Source organism: Hylobates moloch, unplaced genomic scaffold (genome assembly GCF_009828535.3).
Source record: "Hylobates moloch isolate HMO894 unplaced genomic scaffold, HMol_V3 SCAFFOLD_17, whole genome shotgun sequence".
Taxonomy (NCBI): domain Eukaryota; kingdom Metazoa; phylum Chordata; class Mammalia; order Primates; family Hylobatidae; genus Hylobates; species Hylobates moloch.
Window position 1 is genome coordinate 31,413,543 of NW_026652292.1, and position 27,532 is coordinate 31,441,074.

General features: G+C 39.3%; 3 protein-coding genes across 11 annotated transcripts in view; 2 read left to right on the plus strand and 1 right to left on the minus strand.

The window, feature by feature from the left end:
* Positions 1–1,127, plus strand: part of TTC23L (tetratricopeptide repeat domain 23 like) — a 60,095-nt gene extending 58,968 nt beyond the window's left edge. For all 4 annotated transcript variants that reach the window (XR_009210446.1, XM_058430004.1, XM_058430006.1 and 1 more), the window contains one exon: positions 1,055–1,127. The gene's annotated coding sequence lies outside the window, so the exon portion shown is untranslated. The remainder of the gene's footprint in view (positions 1–1,054) is intronic.
* RAD1 (RAD1 checkpoint DNA exonuclease) overlaps positions 1–15,472 on the minus strand; it is a 44,108-nt gene extending 28,636 nt beyond the window's left edge. For 2 of the 5 annotated variants that reach the window (XM_058430008.1, XM_058430009.1), the window contains exons 1-6: positions 15,316–15,449; positions 14,595–14,861; positions 13,361–13,469; positions 11,444–11,702; positions 9,105–9,203; positions 8,748–8,802 (exon numbers count right to left, since the gene is read on the minus strand). In XM_058430008.1, the coding sequence (XP_058285991.1) occupies positions 8,748–8,802; positions 9,105–9,203; positions 11,444–11,702; positions 13,361–13,469; positions 14,595–14,795 (723 nt within the window). In that variant the 5' untranslated portion in view covers positions 14,796–14,861; positions 15,316–15,449. Of the gene's footprint in view, positions 1–5,104; positions 8,803–9,104; positions 9,204–11,443; positions 11,703–13,360; positions 13,470–14,594; positions 14,862–15,315 lie in introns of those variants that run through there. The other 3 variants (XM_032135991.2, XM_058430011.1, XM_058430010.1) reach the window with 3 other exon arrangements.
* Positions 15,473–15,550: 78 nt separating this feature from the next.
* Positions 15,551–25,857, plus strand: BRIX1 (biogenesis of ribosomes BRX1). 2 transcript variants are annotated; one of them, XM_032135989.2, is made up of 10 exons: positions 15,551–15,797; positions 18,259–18,370; positions 19,719–19,762; positions 22,422–22,492; positions 22,747–22,796; positions 22,900–22,973; positions 23,206–23,256; positions 23,338–23,439; positions 25,041–25,169; positions 25,413–25,857. In XM_032135989.2, the coding sequence occupies exons 1-10, from the start codon at positions 15,639–15,641 to the stop codon at positions 25,680–25,682; spliced, it is 1,062 nt and encodes a 353-aa protein (XP_031991880.1). In that variant the 5' UTR covers positions 15,551–15,638; the 3' UTR covers positions 25,683–25,857. The 2 variants fall into 2 exon arrangements, with proteins under 2 accessions (XP_031991880.1, XP_058285990.1); XM_058430007.1 differs by having other exon boundaries at positions 25,418–25,658.
* The last annotated feature ends 1,675 nt before the right edge of the window (positions 25,858–27,532 follow it).

The window sequence follows — 27,532 nt, forward strand, 5'->3', positions numbered from 1 at the left end:
TCAGGTTCTGGAAACACAGATAGTATCATAGACAAGCAGTCTGACACAATCACCTAAACTCAAAGATAATATATACACTATGGAAATCAGTCATCCTTTCAGGTTTCAGGCAAGGAGAATCCTGCCACCTTGTGGTATGAGAGAAGTAGGCCCAAGGCTGATCCCCACTTACTATCCCTAGCAGAGATGCAGCCCTCTTACAGTTCCTTGCCCATCTCTCAATTTATGAGACCCCTGGGCAATTGACTTAATCTGTGCCTATTTCTTCAGCTAATTTGGAATCTCATTGTCTCCTGGTTTACTGCAAAGGAAGTTAAAGTGACAGATAGCTTTCTATATTTTATACGGCCCAGTAATAGAGAATGAGCCAGTCTTTAGTGCGACTTGCATAAAAACCCCAAGTTCATAAAATTTTGTATCTCATATTCTACAGAACAAATATTCTTTTCAGGTAAAAAAAGGGCTATGAAAACCACACTTTTTTCAGGCTTGAGGTAGAAATAGGAGGTGACTAAAGAACACTTAATAGTAACTGTGTTTCTGGAGCAGTCTTTTGGATCATAATACATCAAATTCCTGCTCAGCTCCTTCAGTAATGGGAAATCAGACAGACATCTCAACGGCTAGAAACAAGCAAGAGAGATCTTTCACAGGGCCTCGGGCACTAAGTCTCAGTGCTCGTGAGAAGAAACCACTTGAAAATCATGAACTATATAAAAGGCCCTAAATTAGATAAGTTTTCCACCTGGGATTTAAACAATCCAGGTAGCTCAAATATCCCTGGTTTGCCATCTGAATCAAGGGAAGAGCTCCCTGCTCTTTAGGAAGAAAACCCAAGACTCTAGTCAGATTTTAGAGGCCTATTAGAAAAGCCTGCATTTTGAGAGTATAGTCATGTGATGGAATAATGGTGACACAGTTGCCTCAGGCTAAGTTCAGCCTTTGGCTCAGGTAAGGCAATGAGATCTGCTGCTGGGGGAGGGAGGGCCAGTTATGGAGGAAGAGAAGGCAAGAACCAAGAAAAATGCTCAAATGGTTTTCTCCTTTCCTCTAGGTGTTCTGTTATCAAATTGAAAACCTCTATACAGGATAGCCAACAATAAAGACAACCTTGTTGATGATAAAAATTCTCGACCACAAAATGTTTCTCAACACTGATAGCAGTGGCAGATCTAAAACAGAACAGTTTTTTATTAAGGACTCTGGAAAAAAAAAGGTCCACTTAGCAGCAGCATTCCAGGTGAAATACTCAAGAGCCATTAGAAACTAGGATCCTGGCCGGGCGCAGTGGCGCACGCCTGTAATCCCAACACTTTGGGAGGCCAAGGCAAGCAAATCACGAGGTCAGGAGATCGAGACCATCCAGGTCAACATGGTGAACCCCCCCCCCCATCTCTACTAAAAATACAAAAAAAATTAGCTGGGCGTGGTGGCACATGCCTGTAAACCTAGCTGCTCGGGAGGCTGGGGCAGGAGAATCACTTGAACCGGGGAGTCGGAGGTTGCAGTGAGCTGGGATCGCGCCACTGCACTCCAGCCTGGCTACAGAGACTCCGTCTCAAAAACAAACAAAAAAACCAACTAGGATCCTGATCTATGACTTGGGGGAAAGAAATCTTTTAGACACATGCTTTAAGTTAGTTTTTTGTGTCACTGGGACTCCATTACCTTCTATTTCCCTTTTTCTAACTCTATTCCTTTCAGTTCTGATTTTTTAAAAAATTCTGCGATACCTAAGGAGTTTACTGGTGAACACTTTCATATACTACAGTTGACCACTGAACAATGCAGGGGCTAGGGCTGCCAATGCCTTGTGCAGTCAAAAATCTTTGTATAACTTTGGATTCCCCCAAAACTTAACTGCTAATAGCCTACTGTTCACTGGGAGCCTTACTGATAAGATAAAGTTGATTAACACATATTTTGTATGTTATATGTATATTATATAATATATTCTTACAATGAAGTAGAGAAAGGCAAAGGTTATTAAGCAAATGATAAGGGGCCAAGTGTGGTGGCTCATTGCCTGTAATCCTAGCACTCTGGGAGGCAGAGGAAGGCAGATTGCTTCAGCCCAGGAAGTCGAACACAGCCTGGCCAACACAGCGAAACCCCCTCTCTACTAAAAATACAAAAATTAGCTGGGCGTGGTGGTGGGTGCCTGTAATCCCAGCTGCTTGGGAGGCTGAGGCAGGAGAATCACTTGAACCTGGGAGGTGGAGGTTGCAGTGAGCCAAGATCGTGCCATTGCAGTCCAGACTGGGTGACAAGAGCAAAACTCCGTCTAAAAAATAAATTAATAATAATACAAAGACCCTGTGTCTTTGGGGAATCCAAGTGTATCACTATCAACTTCTGTATCAACACACTCAGTGCTTACAGAACCACATTTTGGTTCTTCATTCAGGAAATTATTTCAGTCATTTGTTCAGCCTGTAAAATCTAAGAATCAACCAGTACCCAAGGTATACTGAGTTGTGTTCTGCTGTGGCAGAAGCACACATATACCAACTAAGCCAAAGCCTTGTCCACTGACTGGTAGGCCTTCTCCTGGCAGTTGCCAACTAACTCCCAGGATGATTTAGGGTCGGCACTCGGGATCAAGGTCCCACATTGCAGCCCTGGCTGAAAGCAGCTATACGTTCCATTGCCCTTCTCTGTGGTGCTTATTAACTGGTCACTTGGCCTGTCATTGTTCATTTTAGCCCTGTCTGGAGATGGGCTGCTGTTCTTCCCCAGAATATTCTGAATTGATTACAGTAGCTTCAGAAGAGTTGCTTCCATTTTCACATACGTAGTTGAAAATGGCTTTTCAACGACTGACATTAAAAAAAAAAGAATACCAGAAACAAATGGCCATTTAGACTCCATTTTGGGTGGCACCAAAATTTATAAATGTTACTATTTTGCAATCCTAAGATCTCCAAACTGACAAACCTGTATCAATAAACAGTAGCGTAACACTGTGAAATAAAATTTTATGGTGTACCTGTTCCTGCATTTGAAATTTGTTTTTAATGTTTAAAGTTTTTCTTTTTGTCAGTGTAAGGTTGCTATTGTCTGAGGTTTTGATGTTAAAATGTTTTATAAAATGGTGGTGATACTGAATCATATAATTTTAACATCCTTATACCTGGTAAAATAAGTTGGCACCTATGTTGGTCCCCAAAGTTTTTCCCAAAGGCATTTTTAGATTCATACAAAATTAAGGGAAAGCTACAGAGATTTCCCATTTACCCCCTACCCCCACACATGCCTAGCTTCTCCCTTATCAACATCTCCCACCAGAGTGGTACATTTGTGACAACTGATGAACCCACACTGACACACCATTATTACCCAAGTCCATAGTTTACATGAGGGTTCACTCTTGGTCCTATACATTCTGTGGGTTTGGAAAAATTATAATGACATGTATCCGCCATTATAGTATCACACATATTAGTTTCACCGCCCTAAAAATCCTCTGGGCTCTGCCCAAAAGTTTTAAAATTTTGCTATTTTGGTGAAATCCCAGTCTTAACTAGACACATTAGAAATATAAAGTTGCATTCTCACTGCAAAACCACAGAAGCTACTTTCTAAATTCAACCGTTCTGGATAACCCAATCCAATCAAACACCTGACATTTCTAACATATCTGAGCTAACATACAGAGCTCTTAAAGAGTTCTTCTGAATTAGCTAACAAGCACTGACATTTTTGAGGTGGATGAGGATTAGCTATTTTCCAACAATCTCTGTACCAAGTTAGAAAAAAAAATATTCAAGCCCTGATCAAGCTGTTGCACATACAGATTTCAACAAGTATTTTTATTTTTGTTTTATTTTTTGTTGAGACAGGGTCCCACTCTCCTGCCAGGCTGGAGTGCAGTGGCATGATCATAGCTCACTGCAGCCTTGAACTCCTGGGCTCAAGCAATCCTCCCGCCTTAGCCTCTGGAGTAGCGGGGACTACATGCATACTCCACACCTGGCTAATTAAAAAAAATTTTTTTTTAGAGATGGGGTCTTGCTATGTTGGCCAGACTAGTCTCAAAACTCCTGGGCTAAAATGGTCCTCCTGCCTCAGCCTCCCAAAGTGCTAGGACTACAGGTGAGAGCTACCACACCTAGCTCAATAAACATTTCTTAGCAAGCAAACGAAAGTTTATGTAAATGGCCAGGCGTGGTGGCTCACACCTGTAATCCCAGCAGTTTGGGAGGCTGAGGCGGGAGGATCACGAGGTCAAAAGATCGAGACCATCCTGGCCAACATGGTGAAACCCCGATGTGGTGGTGCGCACCTGTAGTCCCAGCTGCTCGGGAGGCTGAGGCAGGAGAATCGCTCGAACCTGGGAGGTGGAGGTTGCAGTGAACTGAGATCGCACCGTTGCAGTGAACTGAGATCGCACCACTGCACTCCAGCCTGGCAACAGAGTGGCACTCCATCTCAAAAAAAAAAAGTTTATGTAATCTGTTCTGTATGTTCAATGACGTACTACCTGCTGATTTGGTAAGTTCACCCACCACTGCATTAAAGGTCCACTTAAGGCAGGCTTGACAATATTCCAGAAATAGTACTGTCCTAACCTAGTCAGCCACGGCAACCAGAAATCCTTGGACAAAATGGCAGGAAGCAAGACTATTTTGGGATCACGTGTCAGGCACCATGCCTAAGGGTACAGGCCACAGGCTCTACTAGATTGTTACTTCCTTTTCACTTAAGTATGAGGAATTACTCTGAAATAATTTAGTATGTTCACATATCCTGAATACCTCTAGTTTTGCCAGTGAGAGCCACTACTAGTATCTATTATAATGATCAACAAGCTATGAATTTCAAAAATATACTTCACACATTTACTCTGCTGATTATCAAAACCTCTGGACGTGACTGAGATACAGATACAAAAAGCACTTGAAACCGCTGCTTTTGGTCTTTCTGATTAGAACACTAGCTGTCCACTCCTGAGAGAGAAATTCTGTTAGAGCTAATGACTCCTCCTGGGGTGCTTGTAACCTGACACTAGTATAAAAGTAGCACTGCCTATTCCAAAGAGAATGAAAGCAAATTACAAACATAATTGGGAAAAGAAGAAATACTACACACTCCAATTTCTCAGGACCCAATAGATTTTATTTCAGGTGGGGATAAGGGACAAGCAATGTGAAGACAGTGAAGGAAAGAAGGAAGCCTATGTTCTGAATGATTCCCTACCCCAAACTGCTGAGAGTGCCACATTCTGCCCTTTTAGCAATTTTAACTAATTTTTACTAGGACTTTGATAACACCACAGAAACCCTGTGGCTTCCTGTTAAAATGATTGTGTTACATGCCTTATTTTCATTAGAAAAGTGGAATTTAACAAATACTTTTATTATTTTGAAGCATTTCATCAATTCTAGGTGGAAGCACTACATCATCGAATGGGAAATCAACAAATGAAAAATGAAAAAAAAATTGTCCATTCACAGTAAGCACCATTTTACTAGAAAGAGAGATAAACTTCAAAAAGACAGAACTAAAAGTCTTAAATATTAAGACTGTATTCTTCTATATACTACACATCAATTTGTAGTGGCACCAAAGTGTCGCCTGCTCTGCCTGAGGGAGCACTCCCACTAGTGATTTTTCATAGGAAATAAAGTTAAACTTTTATTAAAGTAAAAATTCGTGGGTCAACTAGAACACACATAAGGAGGAAATTCTTTATAAAATAAGTACCTTCATGTTAGGGTGACTTAGAAACAATTCATTAGTCTCTGAATTCTAAATAGCTGAAGACATGCAGCTAAAACAATAATTTTTATTTTATTTTAATTTTTTATTGTTTTTGAGACGGAGTCTTGCTCTGTCACCCAGGCTGGAGTGCAATGGCGCAATCTCGGCTCACTGCAACCCCCGCCTCCCGAGTTCAAGTGATTCTCTTGCCTCAGCCTCTCAAATAGCTGGGATTACAGACACCCACCACCACACCCAGCTAATTTTTGTATTTTTGGTAGAGGCGGGGGTTTCACCATGTTGGCCAGGCTGATCTCGAACTCCTGACCTCAGATGATCCACCCGCCTCGGCTTCCCAAAGTGCTGGGATTACGGGTGTGAGCCACCACTCCCAGCCTAAAATAATAGTTTTAAATGTGCAAAAATATCCATCCTTACTGAGCTGATTTATATTGTTTTAAATTCTTTTTAGATTCAACTTTTTTTTTTTTTTTTTTTTTAAATACATTAGGCCAGATGTGGTAGCTCATGCCTGTAATCCCAGCCCTTTGGGAGGCTGAGGCGGGTGGATTGCTCGAGCTCAGCAGTTCAAGACTAGCCTAGGGAACATAGTAAAACTCCATCTCTACAAAAAATACAAAAATTAGCAGGGCATGGAGGCATGCACCTGTAGTCCTAGCTATTTGGGAAGCTGAGATGGGAGGATTGCTTGAGCCTAGGAGATTGAGGCTGCAGTGAACTGTGTGATCCTACAACTGTACTCCAGCCTGGTCAACAGAGCAAGATCTTATCTCCAAAACTAAAAATAAAAAACCTTAGATCAAAATAAATTTAGAGCTAAATCATCAGAATTAAGTAGTGACTAATAAGATGCTAAAAGAAAATGTGAAATTCAGAGTCTTTCATCTAACAAAGTTACTAAATGCCCATTATATATTAGGCGCTGTTCTTTGTTCACACTAGTAACAAAGGACAAAAAATAACTATGCTATTTCACATTTAACAGTCCTTAGAATGTTGACTGATTAGATATTTTCCTAAGTATCTTTTAGGTTTGTTCTGTTCTTGGTGTTTATCTAAACAAAAATATTCTGACAACATTTAGTAAAGTCATTTGTTTCCTTCTTGAATACATACACTTTAGAAAATTCCAACTTCTTTTGTAGTCGCTAGGCATGCTGAGATTGAGACACTTACTAGTTATCAGGTACTGACCCTGGCCACCTCCCAGAACTGTCCATATGCCTGGGAAGCAGTGCCTGCCATTGTGCTGGAGTAGCCTCCTTACAGCACACTTTGCTGTAATACTCTCCAAACCAATTTTCTCTAACTCTATGTGACCTATATTAAGGTAGGGCATTCCAATATATCCTCCAATTTTGGTGAATACAATTGAGTGGTTCTCAACAATGAATAGTTTGGCACACTTTTATTTGGGGGAGGTGGTGGTCACAATGACTAGCATCAGTGGGTGAGGGCCAGAAAGGCTAAATGAATCCTGTAATGGGATGACAGTTTTTTATCCTAAAGAACCATCTCACTCAAAAGGCCAATAGTGACTGTCCGTGGAGGGACACTGAGCTGTTGTCACCTGGTACAGTAACAAAGACAAAAGCTTCACTTTACTCGTGTAATTTTTTCTACTAGACAGTAAGTCAGATAATTTTAGTATTGTATTTTATTAAATATATTTATATGCCACAAAAATTATTTTAGTGACAACTACTAGGAAAGTACAAAATCACTTAATAACTGGTTTTCTACACCTTGATTTGTCAAGAAACTCATAAGCAAATGGAAAGTAATAAGTACTGATTGCAGTTACTTACTACAGTTAACAGTTTTGAGGAGAAGAAAACCTGTAACACTGAAAATTGCTTTATATCCCATTCATAGATCTCTTCAAAAGGTTTACTTTAAAAATAAATCACATAAAGAATTGTTCAGACTTGTTTGGTGATGCCTCAACTTCAGAACATTTGCAAGGAAATCACATGTAAAAGCAATCATCTCAATACAATTAAATGCTATTAAAGAAAAAAAAAGTTTCCTTTAAAACAGTGGTTCCCAAAATTTAGCAGGCATCAGAATCTCCCGAGTGAAGCTTGTTAAAATACAGAATGCTGGCCTCCTCCCCAGAGTTTGCTACAAGTTTTCAGGCCATTCTGATGTTGGTGCGGGCACAACACTTTGAGAACCACTACTTTAAGATCTAGTCTCACAATGCCCATATGCCTTTGCTTTTTCTAATAGTAAATAAATAAAAGAACATTTCAGGTAGCTGCATCAAACTTTAAGCCTTTAAATTCTTTTTTTTTTTTTTTTTTTTTTTTTTTGAGGCAGAGTTTTAATCTTGTTGCCCAGGCTGGAGTGCAATGGCATCATCTCAGCTCACCACAACCTCCGCCTCCCGGGTTCAAGCAATTCTCCTGCCTCAGCCTCCCGAATAGCTGGGATTACAGGCATGTGCCACCACGTCCGGCTAATTTTTTGTATTTTTAGTAGAGATGGGGTTTCTCCATGTTGGTCAGGCTGGTCTTGAACTCCTGACCTCAGGTGATCCGCCCACCTCGGCCTCCCAAAGTGCTGGGATTAAAGGCTTGAGCCACCAAGCCCAGCCACCTTTAGATTCTTGAAATGTTGTGTTGGCTCACAATTATTCCCATGAGTTCGAAAGACAGAACTAAAGGACAGTCCTGAATAATCTATGACTACATGAAAACATTTATTTACATACCCTCTACAAAATGTATTTACAAAACAGTAACTATTAGGGTAAACGACCTTGCTCCTATCTTCCCCATTGTGCTGCTTCTCTATAGAAAATCCAATATGATATTACAAAGAGTACTGTACTCAGAATAAGAACTTCATCTATCATAAATGTACACATAGATATCAGTGAATTGTCATACTCAAGACTCAGATTCAGGAACTTCTTCATCAGGGCAGCAGTAATATTCCACAAAACATATTTGTCCATCTTCATTTCTAATCATATACTGTAATGAAAGGAAACCTCTGTTATCTGTCCGAATAGATACCTTACACGATAGGACTAATGCCTTTGTAGAGGGTTTCAGTAAGGAAATCTTGTATCTGTAGAAGAAAAAATAAAACACTGTTATATCAACACAGTGAACACTACTCAGAACTCCCAAGGACAAAAAGTAGCAAATCTAAGAATAAAATCAATTTATCCAATGTGCTAATATTTTCTCGTTTTAAAATTCATCCACTGTTAGAACCCTACATCCCCTAGTAAGTCCAGCACTCTACTATTCATTTTTACAAAATGCTGTGCATTTTAATTAACAGATTGAAAGTGTTTTTATTTAACAGAAATCTGGTATTTAACCTCCTCTTTATCACCAATAACAACCTCTATATTAAGAACTGACCTGTTGACTTGGGTCTGATTACAATGAAATGCTTCCATCAAATCAGAATCTTTGGGATAGTCAAGGTGGGAACTTCCTGCATTTCCAAAAGTAGATAACCTATAGAAAATGATTACCTCATTTATTCATTCATCCAAAAATAAACCACATTAGGATCCAAATAAAGAAAACACTTCCTTAAGAAATTCATACTAGTGGGTGAAACAGACATGTACACAAATGGTTACAATACACGATAACAAGTACCATAATAAAGCTCCCACTAGAGTTCAGGGAGTTCAGCGCAACTAATCAACAGCTTTGAAGAAAATCAATTGGAAAAGGGTAGGGGACACTTCAATTTCATTACCCTAATCCTACTCTGAAAACGACTTTTCCACATCCTTCAGTCAGAAATATATAACAGGAGAGAGAATTGAGGACTGATGGAAGTCCTTGATCTAAGTCAACTGCAACCCTTATGTCTGTTCCCAATCCTACACCTAGGAATTACAGCTTTTCTGTATCTTAGACTGCTCTTAAGGCTATTTCATGGTCTTCCTCACTTGGTAATACCAGAAGTTATTTGTAGACAATTTATGAGTGTTAATACGCTGACTTAATCTGCAAGAACTTCTGGAGCTTTTGCTGCAGGGTTAACACGTTGCTAAGTATTATATGGGCATGGTGATAAGATCCAGGTTGGTTTTCCCTAAGCTCCATTTCTGCCTCCCATCTTCCAGGTGTTGGTTTTCCTGGGGTCCATCTTTTCTTTCTTCTAATATAATCTCTCTCTCTGACCCGTCTCATCCATACCCAGCCATGATGATGGTTCCCAAATCTAAATTTCCAGTCTAAATGGATCTCCTGAGCACCCTAACTATATATCCAGCTACTCCCTAGTGTCGCAGGTACTTGAAATATAACATATCCAGGAAAAAATTTCAACTCCTACCTCCCTACCACCAAATTGTTTCCCATCCTGGAGATGAAAGATACTATGGTCCATCTAGTTACCCAGGCTGAGAGAGACCACTGAGGAGATCCTCTAAAATACTGTTTAAGTACCTGAATTTTTTACTTCATTCCGCTGCTAAAGTAGGGTTTCCAATTTCCATTTTGGTTAACTTTGTCAGAACTTGAGCCAAATTTTTAACTCCTCAAAGTCATGAGAAGGGCCTGTGATTCTTTTTCTTTTTTTTTTTTTTTTTGAGACAGAGTCTCACTCTGTCACCTAGGCTGGAGTGCAGTGGCACAATCTCAGCTCACTGCAACCTCTGCTTCCCGGGTTCAAGTGATTCTCCCACCTCAGCCTCCAGAGTAGCTGGGATTATAGGCACGTGCCACCACGCCCAACTAATTTTTCTATTTTTAGTAGAGACAGGGTTTCACCACGTTGGCCAAGCTGGTCTTGAACTCCTGACCTCAAGTGATCTGCCCAATTCAGCCTCCCAAAGTGCTAGGATTACAGGTGTCAGCCACCGCACTTTTACAGCCGGGCCTATGATTCTTCTAAAGTAGTTACAAAAAGAATACCTTATTCCTTTTATTCCATATGTATTTAGGGCCTTTAATATTCTGACATATTTCAAAAAGACAATATTTAGATCCTCTCTCTAAATTGCTAGAATCTCTAAACTGAGTCTAATCCTGAAAAGAGACTTGTGTTAAAGTATCAGGAACAGCTTTTTTGGCATTGTACTCCTGCTGAAAACTGCCCTCCCTTGGGAAGCCAGCCTTGAGCAATCCTCCCTAAATCCTTGTACAGCGTTTCCCAGGTGTCTCTGTGTGCTATCTTGGTCCTTAATGGTTTGCTGTTTTCACATATCTTGGCTTCACCTTGGTTTTAAGCACACAGTAGGTGATCAACAGATACTTAGTGAATGAATGAACCACGTGTAGAAAGGCGTCACCTTGGTTTTAAGCACACAGTAGGTGATCAACAGATACTTAGTGAATGAATGAACCACGTGTAGAAAACATCTTCTTCTGCATCCTGAACTAACTTGAAAAAGATACCATAATACAAACACCCTTTCCAAACACTTAAACCTGATTTTCCTCATGATGTAACCTGATCTATGACAGTAAGTAGTAGTACAATGAAAACACCACCAGTTTATAAATTAGGGGACTGGGCTTCTCATCTAGATGCCACCACCACCTAAATATGAAATAGTGAGTTAATCTTCCTGGGTCTTAAGTTTCTTGATCCATAAAATTATGAGGTAACAGTACAAGCTGTCTAAAGTTGTGAAAATTCTAAAAATGTGAATAAAAATTTTGCATCCTAAGCAAATGTCTAAGTGGGAAGATGGAGTACAGACCACATTAACTATAACTGCACTGCTCTCAAGTACCTGAAATAAGGCTTGTCAGGAGACATGGTAATTTGTAGGACTTCACTTGTCATATCCAATTCAGAAAATGCTTCACGGAGCCCCTCTGACTGCAGAATAATTTTATTAATAACATTGGTGCTGCAGAAATCAAAGTCCAGGGTCTCCTCAGGTTCCTGTGTATTGATTTTGCAGACTGTCACCACTCCTCCTTCTTCCAGGAACAGCATCAAAGGGTAACCATAACCTTGGTAACACATCCGAAGTGCAGTTAAAGTCCCTGCAATGGAAAGAAGTCATACTTGGCCTTAGCTTTATAGCTCTGGGTTCAGCTTCTCCTTGAAATGATACATAAAATTTCTCAAGAATAACTTATTCCGCCCAATTTCTCGCATATATGTATCTCCTCATAAAAAGGGATGACATCTTCCCTGATGACAGCTGTGTGTAGACAATTCCAAAAATACAAGAAAATTGGGAACCAGAACAAAATGTAACATAATTCTCTGGAATCATTTTCAGGTTGTCATAAACACCTCAGAAATAGCTTGTTGATTTTATATACATACAATTTCAGGATAGAGAATCTATATGGATCAACACAGCAAGTAATTAAATTGCTGCAGAACAGGGTATGCTATTCCTTGAAGGTTCAATGTGTGTAACAGTGGATTGCTATCATCTGTACTGTAACATCAGTGTACTCACTATGACAAGGATCCTTCCAACTTTTCTAACTGGGAGATATTCTTTATATTTCTTCGAATTTTAAAATCAAAGAGAGAAAAAGAGGGTTGTTAATGGTGGTGTAAATTTTAACTCTGCAAACCACTAGAGGGAAGGAGGAATATGAGGATATTCAAACTCCTTCTTCTTACTAGATTGAGAGCCACAGTGAGGAATGGAAGATGACAGATGCTTTTGTGAAAAACCAGCTGGAGAACGCTGTATTAGAAAATGTATAATTAATAACAGTGGAATTGTCTGTGGAAAATTAAAATACATTTTTCTGGAGAACGATATTGAATTTTTCCTAGCTAATCTCCAGGTTGCTTTCCTATGAAATAAAATCATTCGTCTGGGGATTCCTTATAGTTTTATACCCACGGCAATTCAATTCTACCATTCTTAAAAATAATTCCCTTAACAAATAAAAAAATATATATTTTAAAGAAAATCATTTGGCAGCCGGGCGCAGAGGCTCATGCCTGTAATCCCAGCACTTCGGGAGACTGAGACAGGCAGATCACCTGAGGTCAGGAGTTTGAGACCAGCCCGGCTAACATGGTGAAACCCCATCTCTACTAAAAATACAAAAAATTGGCCAGGCGCGGTGGCACGTGCCTGTAATCCCAGCTACTCGGGAGGCTGAGGCGGGAGAATCACTTGAACCCGGGAGGCAGAGGTTGCAGTGAGCCGAGACTGTGCCATTGTACTGCAGCTTGGGCAACAAGAGAGAAACTCCGTCTCAAAAACACCACAAAATCATTTGGCAAAATAGACATAACTTATAAAATATGGCTTAAAAGAAACAAGTTTTGAACACAGTAAACTAGGAGTCAGAACTGGCTTTCGTTTTTCTCTGCCACTAACTAGCTGAGTAATTCTGGACAAGTTAGGGAAAAGAAGCAATTAAAACAGTTCACAATGTTAAAGATATTTAAGACATGTCCAAAGTATTCTTTTGGCCAGTTCGAATTTAAAATCCCTCAAAGCCTTGTAAATTAAAAAAAGATGAATGTAAATACTTTTACAGACATGAAAACTATAAACACACTTGCAATTAACCCTGTGAAATGTTAGAACCCATGACTGTGGCCACTGACAAATGAATTGGCATTAGCTTTCTGAACAAATGTTTATATTCCAAATAACTTCCTGTATTTTTCTGACCACTGTGTATAACACTTTTATGTCTTTATACTGATAATAGTTTACCTGGCATAGGACTTGATCCAAAAATAGATAAACAGTCTAAAAGGACAGTTAAATTAATTCGAAAAGTAACAGACTCTTCCTGAACTTTAAACTCCTGAAATATTCCAGCCTATGAAAAGAGTAAAAATGAAAATTGTTATATAAAAGAATGAAAACTAATAATATAAGGTCCTAGATTACACTTTATATGTTTAAAAAATACAATACTGTGCTAATCCCATGAGAATAATTTCTGATTAGCAATCAAAACATCTTAGAGACATCCTTTGAAGCATCCTTATCTCCATTCCTGGCTCTAAAACTATCCCTCTGTGACTCTCCCTTGTGTCGCTTTTGTGCCTATCACTACTGCCTAAGGTCACTTGGAAAAGAGATGAACGACTTGATAATGCGTGAGCAATATTAGTTTCAACTTTTATTATTATTTTTTATTGATACGGGGGTCTCACTATGATTACCCAGGCTGGTCTTTAATGCCTGAGCTCAAGCGATCTTCGTGCTTCAGCCTCGGTCTCCTGAGCAGCTGGAAATACAGGTGTGAGCCACCAAACCATGCCCCCACATAAGGACAAGAACCATGTCTTATTTACCTCTCTATCGCTGAGGTCATGCTGTGCACTTACGTGTTAAAAAAATGCTTAGTTGAACTTGCAATCCTATCTGAACCACACAAATATTACTTTGGAAGAACAAAAATTGTATTACAACCAGTAAAGGAAAAAAAATACTCTTTAGTAATAGCATATCACAGTGGTAAAAACAGCATATATTCTGGAAACAAATGTTCAGGGTTCTTATCCCAATTCAGCCACTTAACAGCTGTGGGACTGTTGGCAAATCATTTAAAATTGTACCTCGTTTCCACATATATAAAATGGGAATAATAACAGAACCTACCTTACAGGACTATTGTTAAGATTAAATAAGTTAAACAATAAGAAGACTGTAGCCTAGCCAACAGTCTAGTTTAATAAACTTTAGTCATTACTAACCATTATCTCTGTAAAACAAGATGGGAAAAGAGTTTGTTACCGGGAGAGAAAAAAAAATTCAAGTAATGACGTTTTGTTCTCTAACTTAAGACTATTAAGTTATTTATTTATCTATTAAGTTATTTATTATGACTATTGACAAGTTATGACTATTATTTATTTCGTCTATTGAAACCTTCGGATTTCATTAAATTGCATTGAGAATATCTATGGCACAGGCTTAAAGGCGCCTACTTCCATACCTGAATAAAAGCATTTGCTTGCACACACTTTGCATTTTCCACTGTTACTTTGATACCATTTTTAGTTGCGAAACACGTGGCATGTTCTCGGAAATGAATAGCTTTCAAGATAGTGGAGAGATTCCTAACGTTGTCAAGGCTGGCCACAAGGCTGTACTGATCATCCTCGTCTTGGATCTGTTGGGTCAGAAGGGGCATCATCCACTGCGCATTCGGCCCCGAGGGATGCTCCTGGGGCCAATACCTGCTCAGCGGATCGCCAAACACCTGGAGGGATTAGACAATAAAACTCCCGTGAGTGCTGGCGAGGTCCGGCGAGCTCCACCTGCGCTGAGAGGTGGAAGGCAGCTGGAAGGCTGAACTCGGCTGACCAGGCCGAACCCCACCTATGTCACATAACTGTCTTTGTAATTCTGGGGGAAAATTATCTAAGCTACGGTTTCCTCGTCTTCGTAAGAGGACAATAACGTGAAAAGTTATGAAGAATGAAGACACGCAACTGACACGGTATCTCCCGGCCAAACAGGAGTTACAAATCCGCGGGGAGTCGGTTTTGTGCAGCCCGCGCCACTAGCCTCGCCTCCAACAAAACAGGCGATGGCGGGGCGGGCCCGGAGTGTCCAGATGATCCCCCAAGAGTCCCAGACAAGCCCATTCACCAGCCCGCCCGCGGGACAGCATCGCTTACTAGTCTCGGGGTCCCCGAGTGCGGAAACCTTACCTTTGCGGTGGGGTCTGAACGCCCGAGAGTCCTTCCCAGCAAAGTTCCTGAGGAAGAGCGAAGCGGCTCCGAGGAATCGCGGAGGAAGTGAAGCTGGTCCCGCCACTCTTCAGACCGGCCCTCCACCTCAGCCACCGTCACCACAGAGCTGAAGGAGGCCTAGAGAGCCGCGCGTGCCGCGCCACCGAGACCGGAAGGAGGCACCACAGACCTGGAGGACGACCGCGGAGCGGAGCGCTTAGAGCCGCCGAACCATAGAGATCGGAAATAGGAGCGAGCGGCAGCGACGGAAAGGAGGCCGAGAGCGCAGGCGGCGAGGCAAGATGGCGGCAGCCAAGAGGAAACGGCGTGGAGGCTTTGCAGTTCAGGCCAAGAAGCCAAAAAGCAACGAAAAAGATGCGGAGCCGCCAGCTAAGCGGCACGCCACAGCAGAGGAGGTGGAGGAAGAAGAGAGGGACCGGATCCCAGGCCCCGTTTGCAAGGTAGGAGGGGATTGACCCCGGGCTACACCTGCGGCGGCGGCTCTGTGCGCCTTTTCTTGGGTTACTTACTTGACTACATCTCTGCTTAATTTCAGAGTAGCCCGGGTGTTAACGGTAGGTCGGTTTTAGCAATTCTCCCGGCCAGACTGAGCACGGAGTTTGCAGCTAATCCTTGTGCACGTGGCCGCCTTCCTGGAGGCGGCGGGTTTTAAAACCTTTACCCGGCCCACGGGGAAGCGACTTACAGGGTGCTCAGATCCAGCGTTCTGTCTTCCTACTTGTTCAGTTTTTTTTTTTTTTTAATGTTTTTGGAGAGTAGTGCTTTTCCTTGGTTATTTCTCGCTATTGAGTATTTCTCCAGTGATTAGTATGCCCATATCCTGCTATAGTCAGCCACTCTTAGGGATCCTGAAGTATATATATGTTAGGCGAGCCTTTAAAAAGTTGCTGCCCTTGGGACTGTGACTCTGACTTGTTAACCAGGTCTTTAACTCAAGAGATAATTAAAAATAGACTAGATACTATGAGCTTTACCTGTATTCAACAGACATTGAATGTACCATGCATTGTACGAAGTTAGGCTTCCTTTGGGTTTGAGATTGCAACGGTGACTAGAATGTGACCTCTTCCTCCTGAAATGTTGGAGTTTAGGAGGAAATTTAAGAATTCAAATAAGTTGATGGTTTTTATTCAAAAGAAGTGCACACAAGTTGTTGGAATTAGCTTTCATTCAACTAAGAACTCTTCTTAAGCTAGACCGAATACTGTGAACAAGGATTATCTTTGACATTAATTTCTGCGTCCTCCGCACTTAGCATAGTACTCTAGCGCGGAGTAGGTGATAAGTAAATGACCCCGTGTGGTGTGATGGCAAGCTCTAGGAAAGGAGTGAGCTCTGTGGAATGAAAGATAAGTGTAAATTCTAGCCCCGTTATTAACAGCAACATTCTGTGCTCTTTTCTGACCTGCAGATTGGGGTGCGGGGGGGAGGGAATATTTACTTTTTATGAAAAATAAGCTGGACTTGAACACTTCCAGTAAATGTTAGTGTTCTCACTCTTCCCTTAAGGAGCTAGATAGTCTCTATAATCTGAGCCATACTTTGATACATTCTATGGAAATGCAGGAGATAGAAATTATTTTTACCCTAGTATAATAAGATAAAGAATCATGAAGGATTTAGCCTTTAAGCTGCATGTCAGAGGAAGTGTAGGATTTTGACATTCAAAAATGAGAGGGAACACTCCAAGGGAGAAAAAAAACTGATGAAAGACTTTGATGTAGGGAAATGCTGAAAAATGTAAACAATGGAACCAGATTGGATTGCAGTAGGCTTCATTTGGGGCAATAATGATGTAGACATGAAAATCTGTTTTACAATTCAGTGTCGAAGCTATGTCATTTGAACTTTGTTTAGAAAACTCTGGGAAGTAAGGATGTGATGGAAGTATTACTTTAAAAATGGCCGGGCGCGGTGGCTCACGCCTGTAATCCCAACACTTTGGGGGGCCGAGGCCGGTGGATCACTAGGTTAGGAGTTCAAGACCAGCCTGGGCAAGATGGTGAAACCCCCGTCTCTACTGACACTACAAAAAAAAAAAATCAGCCAGGTTTAGTGGCGGGCATCTGTAATCCCAGCTACTCGGGAGGCTGAGGCAGGAGAATCGCTTGAACCCGGGAGGTAGAGGTTGCAGTGAGCCGAGATCGCACCACTGCACTCCAGCCTGGGTGACAGTGAGACTCCATCTCAAAAAAAAAAAAAAAAAAAGTAAACTGTTGAAAAAGCTAGTCAACCATATCTATTGGAGGTGCTCATGTCTGGGAAGGTTAGCCATTTAGGAGTTTTGCAGTTAATATAAGATTCTAAATAAGTGCAGTGTGAATAAGAAAGGATTAAGAGTTGTGGGAAATTTTTATGAGACCTCTGTCATGGAGAGCACAGAAATAAAAGAGAGGGCTAAGAAAGAACTTTCAGGGTTGGGAGGAGGAATTGGAGAGATTGAAGTTGAAAAACAAGAAAGAAACCAAGGAGGGCATTTCTGGGTGGCAGATGTGGTCAGTGAATGTTGGTGAGAGATGAAATTAAAGGAGGATGGTTTGACTTGCTACTTGGAAGCTCTTAAAAAACAAACAGGGCCAGGTGCGATGCTTCTCATCTATAATCCCAGCACTTCGGGAGGCCAAGCTGCTTGAGCCCAGGTGTTGGAGACCAGCTTGGGCAACAAAGGGAGACTCCCGTCTCTACAAAAAAAAAAAAAAAAACCTACCTGGGCATGGTGGCACATGCCTATATCTCCAGCTACTGCAGATGCTGGGGTGGGAGGATCACTTGAGCCCAGGAACTTGAAACTGCAGTGAGCCGTGAGCACTTCAGCCTGGGCAACAGTGTGAGACCCTGTCACAAAACAAGATCAGTTCAGTATGAGATTTTAAAATCTTTTAACATTTTCTTTTTCTTTAGGGCAAGTGGAAAAATAAGGAACGGATTCTCATCTTTTCTTCCAGAGGAATAAATTTCAGAACAAGACATTTAATGCAGGACTTGAGAATGTTGATGCCTCATTCTAAAGCAGGTGCCTTTATATCATATACTTTAGAAATTTGTATCTATAAACTTACCTATTTTTATGTTTTCATTTATTTTATATATTCTTCATTTGTTCAGTGTTTTCACGAAAAAAACACAATGCCTTTTATCCTTTCAAGTGCCACAATTTTTCCAGTTAACATTTCGTAAGAAATCCTTTAGATTTCATTAGGTAGTTTCTTTACTTTTTAAAACAGATGTTCTAATATTATTGAAACATTTCTTGAAGGTCCAGGAATGCCTTCACTGTAATGCTCCTGAAGGTCCTGAGATAGGTGGGATGGTTTGTCCTAAGTGCTAAGGACTGCCATGTGTTGCTTTTTGGGCCTTTTTTTTTTTTTTTTTAGACTGTTTTTATTGGACAATGGACCTGGGATAGAATTTGAAGCACCTTTTAAGTTGGAGTCAGAGCCTATTTCTAAATGCCAGGCTATTTATTTATTTCTAAGCAATGGGTTATTTTACAGGCAAGAACGGTATGGCCGGGCATGGTAGCTCATGCCTGTAATCCCAGCACTTTGGGAGGCCGAGGTGGGTGGAACACTTGAGTCCAGGAGTTCCAGACCATCCTGGGCAACATGGTGAAACCCTGTCTCTACAAAATAAAAAAAAATGAAAAAAGTAAAGCAAATTAGCCAAGTGTGGGGGTCACTTGCCTGCAGTCCCAGCTACTCAGGAGTCTCAAGCAGGAGGATGGCTTGAGCCCAGGAGGTCAAGGCTGTCATGAGCGGTGATTGCGCCACTACATTTCAGCCTGGGCAAGGAGCAAGACTCTGTCTCAAAAAAAAAAAAAAGTCTGGAACAGTGGAGTGGCAGCGCCATCATATGGCTGTTGTGCTTATGTTGAGAGGTGCTTTGGGTTTTTTTTTGTTTTTTGTTTTTTATTTTTAAAATTTTAACTTTTATTTTAGATTCAAGGAGTATATGTGCAGGTTTGTTACAGGGGCATAAAGTCAGTTGTCTTTGACACCTATGATTAAAAAGTGAAAGATATTTTCATTGAAACTGGTTTCCTTTAACATAGTCTTTGGTTTGTGAGAATTTTCCCATTTTTGAAAAGGATTCCTAGAATACCTAAATACTGAGAAACACTGCTTACACTATAATTTCTAATTCTTACAGACTATATTTTACTTACTTTCTTTACATTTACAAAGAGTCAAGATTTTTTAAGCGATTGTTTCCAGCTCTTGTTTTGAAAATTAGTAATAAAATCTCCTTTAAACTGAAGACTGTAAAAACACTTTATTTTCTAGATAGCATATGTGGTTTGATTGAAATAACTTTGAAATCACCTTTAATTTACTTGCTTTTTCTTTTTTTTCTTTTTCTAGATACTAAAATGGATCGTAAGGATAAGCTCTTTGTGATTAACGAGGTAATTTTGGAAAGTAATTGCAATAAAATATTTTAAAAACGTTAACAGTGGCTCATTTCAAAAATAAGTCATTCAGTGACTTTAAAAATTGTTTTGTAAAAACTATTCAGACACATTTTATTAACTCTTCAATAACTGGTCTTCCAAATTTTTCTCTCACAGTTTAGTGCTTCAGCCATTTCTGTTTGTTTTGTCTGAACAAGCATATTGAAATTTCCTCAGGAGAAGGATTATGTCCCATTTTTTAACCCCATAGTGTCTAGTATTATGCTAAATCCATAGTAGGTACTCAAAAAATTATCAGTCAACATATATAAAGTAAAATAAGTCCATTAAACATATATATATATATAAAACCCACATGGTAAAAAGTGTTTTGCCAGTATTAAAAGTGATTTGTGTAGAACTGGCTCTTAAGGTATTACAAACTAGGAATAGGTTACATTTTCAAAGTATTGTTTAAGATACTACACTTATTTGTATTTTTTTAACCTCTGGAAGCACAGAACATAAATTTACATTTTAAAACAAAATTTTCAAAACTTAGAAGAATTAGGATCATTTTTTCATTATTAGTCTTCTTTAGAGCACAAATTTTTGAACCTCTGCTGTAATACCACATTATTCTATGTGCTGTAGAAACTGTTTAACAGAGCAATGTCCCTGTCATTATGGAACTTATACTCTAGTGGAGACAGGCCATAAACAAGATTTATAATTTCAAGTAAAGATAGGAAAAATAAAGCAGGTTATAGGTTTTCCACATCTGAGTCTAGACCAGAAAAACCTGTTCAAAGGGATGGTGTTTAATATTTGAGCAGAGATGTAGTGAAGGAGAAATAGATAAAAGATCATCTAGCTAGAGAAAATGGCAACTACAAAGGCCCAGAAGTGACACAAACTTCCTATTTTTGTGTTTATTCTAAGACCAGTAAGAAACAAAAGGTTTTTTTTTTGTTTTTTTATTTATTTATTTATTTTTTTTTTTTGAGACGGAGTCTTGCTCTGTCCCCCAGGCTGGAGTGCAGTGGCGCGATCTCGGCTCACTGCAAGCTCCGCCTCCCGGGTTCACACCATTCTCCTGCCTCAGCCTCCCGAGTAGCTGGGACTACAGGCGCCCGCCAAAACGTCCGGCTAATTTTTTTTTTTGTATTTTTAGTAGAGACGGGGTTTCACTGTGTTAGCCAGTATGGTCTCGATCTCCTGACCTCGTGATCCACCCGCCTCAGCCTCCCAAAGTGCTGGGATTACAGGCTTGAGCCACCGCGCCCGGCCACAAAAGTTTTTTTTTAAGTTGTTAGGGTTTGTTTATTTAACTGGTGTTGGAGACAAAGTCTCACTCTGTTACCCAGGCTGGAGTGAAGTGGTATGATCTCAGCTCACTACAGCCTCTGCTTCCTGGGTTTAAGCAATTCTCCTGCCTCAGCCTCCTGAGTAGCTGGGACTACAGGCACACGCCACTATGCGCAGCTAATTTTTTGTATTTTTAGTAGAGACGGGGCTTTGCCGGGTTGCTCGGGCAATTCACCTACCTTGGCCTCCCAAAGTGCTGGGGTTACAGGCATGAGCCACCTCATCCAGCCATAAGTTGTTAGGTTTAAAGTCTTAAATAGTTTGGAGTTTAAGAGTACTATATTAATTAGAGTTTATGAATACTACAATAGTACAAGACTTCACTCCTGTAATGTTTTTATATCTTCTCAAGTGTGACTTTTGTAAGCCTTCAAGATGTTGAAGTTTAATTTGAAATAGGTTTTATATACTTAGGTTTTTCACTCAATCCCTTAGTGATTTTATAGAACCAAATCACCAGAAATGATAGTATAAATGAACAACTTAAGTTTTGTGATCTTAAAATCAAAAAGCTAAAAAGTTAAAAACCAAAATAATCATTAAAAAGGATGTTTTTAGTTCTATAAGGACTGGATTTTCCTAAGATTGGCTAAGAAGATTGATTATGAAGGATTAACATAAGATTAGTTGTAGTATGCCTTATCCGTAGGGCATCTATTTTTAGTCTTTGTAGTTTGTAAATGGGACTATGGGCAGAAGAGGTTCCTGGCCGGGCGCGGTGGCTCACGCCTGTAATCCCAGCACTTTGGGAGGCCAAGGCAGGCAGAACACCTGAGGTTGGGAGTTCAAGACCAGCCAGACCAACATGGAGAAACCCCATCTCTACTAAAAATACAAAATTAGCGGGGTGTGATGGCACATGCCTGTAATATCCCGCCTAGTCCAGAGGCTGAAGCAGGAGAATCATTTGAACCTGGGAGGTGGAGGTTGCGGTGAGCTGAGATCGTGCCATTGAACTCCAGCCTCAGCAACAAGAGCGAAACTCCATCTCAGAAAAAAAAGAAAAAAAAAAAAAAGAGAGGGAGCTTTCCAGTAATCAGAAGTGGGACCATTTTAGATGCTAGGCCCAAAAATATGATAGATAATTTCACCCAAGATGTGGGCAGAGCATCTAGTTTACCTTGGGTAGAATACCTAAGAGGAACTTTAAAGGTTCCTTCTGTGAATAAATAAATGTTTAGGCCTTTGTAGCCTGTTAGCCTGGTTAGGTATTTTTGAGATAATCTAGATGATATTAATCACACATAATTACTTTAGTTCTCATTTATATTATCTACTTCAGTTTCCTATACTTTGCTTCCTTTAGGTTTGTGAAATGAAGAACTGTAATAAATGCATCTATTTTGAAGCTAAGAAAAAACAGGATCTCTACATGTGGTAAGAGAATGTATTAAGATTTTGGTTAAACTCAAAATAAGTGGAGTTGTTCGTTGTACCTTTTATGTTATAGACTCCTAGTCTTTCATGTTAAAGGTTGAGAATGAAGCAAACTTTTTTGATTTCACAAAACTTGATACCTTTAAAGAAAATTAAATACATGAATATTATAAGCATATTATTTATGGTGAATAGGTGGTAAGCATTGACTACATTCGCTAATTAGTTGAAAAAGCTTCCTCCATGTCTTTCAGGCTTTCAAATTCACCTCATGGACCGTCTGCTAAATTCCTTGTTCAAAATAGTAAGTTGACTCAATAAATTTTTTAGATGAGGAAATTAAAAATAATCTTTCAAAATAGTTGTGCAAAAGTTATAACTTTGTGTTTTTGTTGTAATTTTTCTAGTTCATACTCTCGCTGAACTAAAGATGACTGGAAACTGTTTGAAAGGTTCTCGGCCCCTTTTGTCTTTTGACCCTGTAAGTTTCTCATTCAGTGTATGAGGTCTAATTTTCTTATCTGGCATGGTTGTTTTTAGTAGATACAGTTGTGTTATTCAATTTAGTTTCACCCCCACCTTGATTTTATGGATTATCAGTTCTTTCAGGCACATTTATAATGAGGTTATAGCCAGTTTATAGAAACAAATGAGCAAACAGTTTTAAACAAGGCAGTCTACTGTTAAATAATATGCTTACCTTATTTTTATAGGCTTTTGATGAATTACCACATTATGCTTTGTTAAAAGAACTCTTAATTCAGGTAAATATCTTTTAAATTAGCTATCCACAATATACATGATATATCTTGGAATAAGGAACTAACATACACTTTTTTAACTAGATCTTTAGTACACCACGGTATCATCCCAAAAGCCAGCCATTCGTGGACCATGTGTTTACTTTCACCATTTTGGATAATAGGATATGGTTTCGGAACTTTCAGGTAAACTTTACTTGATTTTTATTTATACCTTTTTTATAAATTGAATTAAATTTATTTATTTATTTATGTTTTGAGACAGAGTCTCGCTCTTGTTGCCCAGGCTGGAGTGCAGTGGCACAATCTCGGCTCACGGCAACCTCCACCTCCCGGTTTCAAGCTTCTCCTGCTGCAGCCTCCTGAGTAGCTGGGATTAAAGGCAGCCATCATCACGCCTGGCTAATTTTTGTAGTTTTAGTAGAGACAGGGTTTCGCCATGTTGGCCAGGCTGGTTTCAAACTCCTGCCCTCAGGTGATCTGCCTGCCTTGGCCTCCCAGAGTGCTGGGATTCCAGGTGTGAGCCACTGCACCTGGACTAATTTTTTTTTCTTTAGAGATAGAGTGTTGCAATGTTGCCTAGGTTGGTCTTGAACCTCCTGGCCTCAAGTCATCCCTCCTCAGCATCTTGAGTAGGTGGGATTACAGGTGTGAGCCACTGTGCCTGGTCAATTTTTAATTAAAACTTTTAGATAAGGATATACAGGGTTTGCATACACAAAAAATGCAAATAATCCTTTTGTTTTAAATAGCTTCCTTTTCCCTAAGGAGATTGCTGCAAGTAACTTTGTACTGTTTTATATCTTAAGTGATCTCTACCTACTTCTATTCGTGACTGTTAGTTGATACAGAGTATGGATTTCCTAATAAGCCATTATATATTTAACTTTTAGAAAGGGAATAGCTTGAAGATCCATGAGATACTTGGGTTCCTAATTTGTAGAAAGTGCTGTAAAGGATACAGTGAAATAGAAGTTTCTCTCTAAAAGCACCTCAAGGGTTAAGGCCTAGCAAAATGTAATTGCTATAGAAGGCATTCAGTGGCAACTGTTAGATGATGAGTCATACAGTGACTCATTCAGGAGAAAAGAAGAGGTGATTCTAGAAATCTTGAAGGAGGAGTTTGGCAAGATAAGTGCAGAAAGATGAAGAGGTGGAAGAGAACAGCAAGAACAAAATTTTAGACAGTATATGACATAAACTGAGCTCTTTTCTGCATATTTTATATTGGATACCTGGCATGTGAGTTGAACACATCCTCCTACCCTCTGAGGGCAGACATGCCTGAACTAATAGATAACAAATATTTGTTATTCAGAAGTTGCCTTTTAATTCCATAATCAGTAGCTATTAAATAAATTTGACCACATATCCTTTTAATCTAACTTGAATTAGATTTATAAAAACAATTTAGGGATTGATTTAAGTTTCAAGAGTTCCCCCATAATGTGCTTTAATACATTTTGTTAATAGTGGTTACTATTTTAAAATGTGTTTAACCACAGTTTTTCAAGGATATATGCATTGTGAGAAGCAAGATGTGAACCAAAATCTAATTACTCAATTTTAAAAGAACACAGCAAAAGAACATTTTTCCATGACAACTTCCTATAAGTACTAATAGATTTCAGAAAATATTGATGATTTGGCATTTACCAAGTTTCACCCCCACCTTGATTTTATGGATTATCAATTCTTTCAGGCACATTTATAATGAGGTTATAGCCAATATACCTTTTAGGAATAATGTAACCAAACCAAAATGAAATGTTTCCTTTTTATTAAAGATCATAGAAGAAGATGCTGCTCTTGTAGAAATAGGACCTCGTTTTGTCTTAAATCTCATAAAGATTTTCCAGGGAAGTTTTGGAGGACCAACTTTATATGAAAATCCTCACTACCAGTCTCCAAACATGGTAAGCCGTCGTGTCATTCAGTAGTCTTCAATGTACCAGAACCCTTTGGCCAAAATGATTCTGTGAAGTAATTGCTGTTTTATTATCTGTGAAACTGAATTTGGTTTTTGCTGCATAGAGACTTGGAAATTATTCCTTTTTTTCATGACACTGGCTGAAAGGATATATGGTTCATAACTGAAAGTCTTTGCCTTATATAAAATGTTTATTTTTATTTCAAAAGCATCTAATTTTTTTTTTTAGCATAGGCGTGTCGTAAGATCCATCACAGCTGCAAAATACAGAGAGAAACAGCAAGTGAAAGATGTGCAAAAACTGAGGAAGAAAGAGCCGAAGACTCTTCTTCCACATGATCCCACTGCAGATGTTTTTGTAACGCCAGCTGAGGAGAAACCAATAGAAATACAGTGGGTAAAACCAGAGCCAAAAGTTGATTTGAAAGCAAGAAAGAAACGGATTTACAAAAGGCAAAGAAAAATGAAACAGAGGATGGACAGTGGGAAAACAAAATAAGTCAATGGAAACCTGATTTGTTTTTCAGTTACCTTATATTTATTTTGTATTCAATGTGTAAATACTTTTATTATCTAATACTATCTTATGTCTAATTAGTGTAGCATTTAGAAGAAAGAAAAATTAAGATCTTAAAATCAGTGATTATCTTTTTCTAAATAAAATATCACCAGAATTCATCAGTTAATTTCTGATTTCTTTTTAAAGTTTGTATTCCTAAAAATGTAGCATACTTAATGTAGCCTGTTCTCTTGGGTTGGAATTTTTGGTTTAGCAAAGGTGAAATTCAGACATTTATTAGGTCATATTATTTGTAAAAACATTCAACACTTCGAGAGCATCGGTTGTGGATGATAAAGTAGGAGTAGACTGGTAGAAAGGAAGGCATTTCACTGAAGTTTACTTAGTCACCAGTTGATGAAGCCATGGAAGAACTAACCTCTGATATGTCACTTCAAAAAAGAGTACATTAAAATGTTGAGGTTTTGAGAATCAAATGCGTTAATGGCTGTGTTGAAAGCACTTTGTAAATTTTTTATTTTATTGTATTTTATTTCTGAGATGGAGTTTCGCTCTTGTTGCCCAGGCTGGAGTGCGATGGCGCAATCTCGGCTCACTGCAACCTCCACCTCCCTTGTTCAAGTGATTCTCCTGCCTCAGCCTCCTGAGTAGCTGGGATTACAGGCATGTGCCACCAAGCCCGGCTAATTTGTATTTTTAGTAGAGTTGGGGTTTCTCCATGTTGGTCAGGCTGGTCTCGAACTGCCTGCCTTGGCCTCCCAAAGTGCTGGGATTATAGACATGAACCACCATGCCTGGCCAAATTACATATTTATTTTAGAAGCAGTGTGTGTAGATTACTTATTTAGAAAACTAATAGTAAAAGGAGAAAAAAATAGGACAGTTGTTAGAGGGGATACCAGAACATTTGAATTTTTCCTCACATGAAAGAGAAACTGCCTATTGCGTAAGGGGGCACTAGGCTTAAGATCTTATGGTTAAATTAGTAACATGGAAAGAAAAGATTCTGAGTACCAGTGACCGTGGAGGTAGGTGGCTGCTGACATGGACAGATAGAAATACAATAATATATAACATATATATCTAATGAAATGACACATGCTGTTTCATCACCTGCTTTTTTGACTTCACACTGATTATTTTTCTATGTGTGTGTTCTACATGTTTACTTGCTAACTGTGTAGTATTCTGTGCGCCAAAGCTATGTAATCAGTATTTTCAGTTTTCCTCCTTTTTTTGCTGGTATCGATGCTTGTAGTGAATACTCATCTATATATGTTACATGTCTTTTTACACAACACTTTTGGTTTCCTCGAAGTGCAACTTAGGTTAAAGATTGTGAACTCTAGGCTTTTTGCTTGCTCCCCCCACCACCATAACCTCACTAGAGGCTATTAGAGGGTTCATTTCCTTGTCCCCTTACCAGTTTCACTATGCATGAAAGAATTTGTCAATTTAATAGGTTAAAAAAAAAACACCTTTTTTTTTTTGTTTGTTACTGATTTATCCTTTTTGACTGGACTAATCATGTTTGTTTTTCTGTAGTAGGATTGTCTTTTACTGATTTTGTAAGCGCTTTTATATAGTAAGTTTATTATAGATACCTTTCCTAGTTCACTTACATTTTAATTTTATGTCTTTATTATTTTAAGTCTTTAGGCAGAATGATCAATATTCATGTTTTTTTCCTTAAATTTTTTGTTAAGAACGACCTTCCCGAGTGTTTAATTGGCTACTTATCTTGAAATAGTCTAAATTAGGAAACTTGAAATCTTGAAGTCATCTAAATTATGCAGGTAATTCATGTCAGAGGTTCACTTGAAATACTT

Excerpts from the sequence above, each read along its gene's own strand:
- BRIX1 (XM_032135989.2), top strand. The coding sequence starts at position 15,639 with ATGGCGGCAGCCAAGAGGAAACGGCGTGGAGGCTTTGCAGTTCAGGCC. Across the intron at positions 18,371-19,718 it reads GATGCCTCATTCTAAAGCAG|ATACTAAAATGGATCGTAAG; the intron begins GTGCCTTTATAT and ends TTCTTTTTCTAG. Across the intron at positions 25,170-25,412 it reads ACTACCAGTCTCCAAACATG|CATAGGCGTGTCGTAAGATC; the intron begins GTAAGCCGTCGT and ends TTTTTTTTTTAG.